The 4,258-nt window shown below is 35.5% G+C and overlaps 1 protein-coding gene across 1 annotated transcript; it reads left to right on the top strand.

The window, feature by feature from the left end:
- The first annotated feature begins 563 nt into the window (after positions 1-563).
- LOC111887656 (coniferyl alcohol acyltransferase) lies at positions 564-4,047 on the top strand. Its single transcript, XM_023883827.3, has 2 exons — positions 564-1,673; positions 2,959-4,047. The coding sequence occupies exons 1-2, from the start codon at positions 981-983 to the stop codon at positions 3,904-3,906; spliced, it is 1,641 nt and encodes a 546-aa protein (XP_023739595.1). The 5' UTR covers positions 564-980; the 3' UTR covers positions 3,907-4,047.
- Positions 4,048-4,258: the final 211 nt, after the last annotated feature.

Genomic DNA, 4,258 nt, shown 5'->3' with positions numbered 1-4,258 from the left:
ATTCGCCACTACAGAATTTGCTAGGGATTCATAACCACAGATTTTGTGATGAAATCCTACTACAGAATACTTGACGAAATACCATCTACAACGAATTTCATTTCGTTGTCACATTTGCGACATAATGATTGTTTCCTTTGCAAACCCTCGCTACGAGGTTTTTTGGAATGGAAATCGGTCGCCGCAAATTCCTTAGGAAATCAACACAGGCGTAGCTCATTTGGGACAAAGGTGATACAAAAGTGCGGTACCCTTTAACGGTGACGCATTTAGCGGCAACACCAGACCATTAGCGAAGACTAGTTGGAGGGAAATGAACATGTCATTTCTCGTGATTATTGGTTGTCGGATTAGGTAAACATTGTAAGGCCAAGATTGCTCCTCAAGTGGGTCACATAGATCGATAGCAATAGTGACAACACTGTCGCCGCAAAAGGTGTCGACGCTATTTCTTTCTACGAGAATAAACCCTATCCGTTGTATCATATTGCATGTTTCCTCCCGACAAATTAGAACGAATACCTAGAGTGACGTCGGACACTTTTAGCTGCGACACCAGACGTGTCTAGTTTGATGTTGTCGCTAAAGTATTATTCGTCGCTAAAGTGTCATACGTAATGCAATACTCTGCCTTCTTGTATGTATGTATGTATGTTACAATTCGTGGAGCGTGAGTAGTGTGATCATTGAGGTCGGTAGGAAACATGCAACATAATGGGTAATAAGATGTTATATTAATGATGTTATTAAAAAAACCTATGTACGTTAAGGTCAACAAACATTACACCCGCACACATAGGGGTTACTTTAAGATACCCTATATTAATCCATTAACGGTTGCACATATAATAATCCAAATGTCTTAATAAACAATTATGAATATCCTAAATACTTCCCTATAAATCATGCCTGTGGTGTTGTTATGTTGCTCACCTTTCAAACATTAAAACTCTTACTTGCTCCTATCCTCTCTCACGACTATGAGAAAATATCGCCAACTCCTCAACCTCGGGAGAGCAAACAGGGCATGGGCACAACAAGCTAGTCCCGTTAAATCACACCAGCTAAGCCGCTGTACACAACAACCACCACCTCTTCCACCCTCTTCCTGTTCTCGTATATCAATAAACAAATGCAATGCAGGTAACATTGTTTCTCGCCATTATCTCCATGCAAGTCTAGGCAACCTTACTCGTATTCATTCCCATTCTCACTATTCCACTCTTGAGGCTTCACAACTTGATTACGAGGAGGAACAGTCATCAATTGATTACGATGTGATCGTGAAGGATCGAGATGTCGTTTCAGCATCTATCACCCCAGCGTACAAGCACTGGCTCCCCCTATCCAACCTGGACCTCCTTCTACCACCCGTTGCAGCTGGAGTTTTCTTTTGTTACAAGAAAAAGGATGGCGTACCCATGTCGCCAGCAACTGTCGTAAAGACCTTTAGGACATCATTGGCCGAAGCTCTATCGACATTCTATCCTCTCGCGGGTGAGATTGTGCAAAACAACCAAGGGGAACCGGAGCTACTGTGCAACAACAGTGGAGTGGAATTTGTGCATGCCCAGGCTGACATTGAATTGAAAGACCTAGATTTTCATCGTCCTGACGATTCCGTTAAGGGGAAGCTAGTACCTAAGATAAATCGCGGCGTGTTGTCAGTTCAGGTAAACTACAACACTTAAACTATTATTATTTTGTCAATTGCCATTTGCCACCCTTGGATTTGGAAAGCATATGTGCAAGTAGTAGCCGTGACTTTTGGTTGAATATTATTTGAAAGATTCTCACGTATTTCCCACCCATGACTTGACTTTAATGAAAACAAAATAATACAATTACATGAAAAATATGAACGGAAATAAGGAAATGTTTCGGCATATAAGCATAAACAAAAGAAATTGATTTATGTAAACACTTTTACAGCTATGATTGCATTTATTAAGAGCTAGTTAAAATATGTTGGGTTTTCAGCTAATACGTTTTAAAAAATATATTAATTTTTTTAAAAGCTAGATAAAAATTTATATTTTGGATTTATTTTTTTTAAGTTTTGCCCAATTATAAACTATTAAACTTTTTGTGTCGTATTTAGTTATTAATCTGATGGCTCAAATGATAATAGAAGTAGCTAGGAAAAATGATAATAAGAGGTATGTCATTGTTTTTATAATTTAATTATGATCATGGATTAAAAAATGTCGATAAGAAGATTAATAAGCAAACACCATAAGAGATGCTTTAAGACAAAAATTGAGAAGATTTAAAAAATAGTTAAAAATACATTAATAAAAATTAAAAACCTATACTACGATATTTATTTAAAATATATAAATGTTTCGATTTTATTATTTAAAAATTCAATAGTCAATTCAGTATCCATTAAATATTATAGTTAAAATTAATAAAATGAAAACAAACCATTAAAAATGCTATGGTAGATTGACCACTTCTTTTTAATACTTAAAATAAAAATTAAATAACAACTAATCTCCTAATATATACTTTGCAATCTGAAACTTCCTTTAAATGCTTCATACAAGGAAACATTGATTGTATTTCTGTGAAATGACACTATTATATCACAAAATATGATACATTTAACAATATATTGTGCATATTAAAAAACATTTTTTTTTTGTGAAATATTTAGGAAACAATATCGCAATTCTAAAAATTACTTTGGTAGTGGACCATACTTTTGTTTATTTGGAACTGCAATTTACCCATATTACAATTTGATATGGAACAGAAAAAATTGAACTAACGGTAGGATTTTGACTTTGTGACCAAATCCGTGTCGTCGTGTCACGAGAAAAGATTATGAACCACAAAACAAAAAATTGCAGATGATCAATACAGAATTGTATCATAGTTTGATGTAAAATATATAATCAAATCAATATATTATATGAACATGAAAATCACTTTACCCCAATTTAAATGAAACAGGTGACGGAGTTAAACTGTGGATCAATAATAATATCATGCTCTATTGATCACCGAGTAGCAGATGGTCAGTCTTTAAACATGTTCTTAGTTTCATGGGCGGAGATTGCACAAATGAAACAAATCACCAACATTCCATCTTTTCGCACATCGATCTTGAATCCACGAAAACCACCAGCATATGACACAATCGTTGATAGTTTGTACTTGCCTATATCATTCCTCCCTCCACCACCTTCCTTCCAGGATACGCTTTATAGTCGCATGTATTATATTAAAGCTGAATCAATCAATCGCATTCAGTCTCAAGCGTCTTCAATGGAAACAAGAAGAAGCAAACTCCAATCATTCACTGCATTCTTATGGAAATTATTAGCACATGGAGGTGATGATACTGTGAATACAAATTCCCGAATGGGCATTGTCGTTAATGGACGACAATTTTTAAACGAAAATAGTGAAAAGTCATCATCTCACATGGAAAATCACTTCGGAAATGTACTATCTATCCCATATGGTAGCGCAAAGAATGAAGATCTCAAGACAATGCCACTTAATGAAGTTGCAGATGAGGTTCATAAGTTTGTGGTCAAAGCAACTAAAGAAGAGCATTTCAGGGGATTAATCGATTGGGTAGAGTTACATCGACCAGAGCCAGCTGTTGCTAAGATATACTTCGGATTAAAAGAAATCGAAGGTGAGGCTACAGTTGTATCATCTGGACAAGGTTTACCAATTAAGGATATGGACTTTGGATGGGGAAAGCCAGAGTTTGGATCGTATCATTTTCCTTGGGGTAGTCAAAGCGGATACCTAACTCCAATGCCGAGTGCAAAGAACAATGGAGATTGGGTCGTATACATGCATCTGAAGCAAAAAGATCTGGATTTGATTGAGAGTATGGCACCCGGTGTGTTTACACCCTTAAACAATTCTCATTTGAGTTTCTAATTTGTGTTTCTCAGAATATATGGTTTACAAATTCATATATATTGGAGTTATTATTTTACATGTCGATTTCTTTTGTAATTTATCTCTTTGTAAATGTATGGTCTTAAAGTTTGGGGTAAACTATACTGGTTATTTCTTTGACTTTTGCTTCAATCGATGTTCAATGTCACAATATGCCTTTAAAGCATTTAACGACAGATTTAGCTATGAATTATGTCTTATCAACTTTAGCAATGGACTAACAATATTAGCCATAGTTTTAAGATCGCTATTTAGACAAATACTTGGAAATAGAGGTGTTTGTGACCAAGTTTTCAACACACAAGCAACAAATATTATGTTGCCTAATGTG

The sequence above is a fragment of the Lactuca sativa genome, chromosome 7 (assembly GCF_002870075.4).
Source record: "Lactuca sativa cultivar Salinas chromosome 7, Lsat_Salinas_v11, whole genome shotgun sequence".
Lineage (NCBI taxonomy): Eukaryota > Viridiplantae > Streptophyta > Magnoliopsida > Asterales > Asteraceae > Lactuca > Lactuca sativa.
Note: the sequence above shows the minus strand (reverse complement) of the source record. Positions and strands in the feature narration are given on the sequence as shown.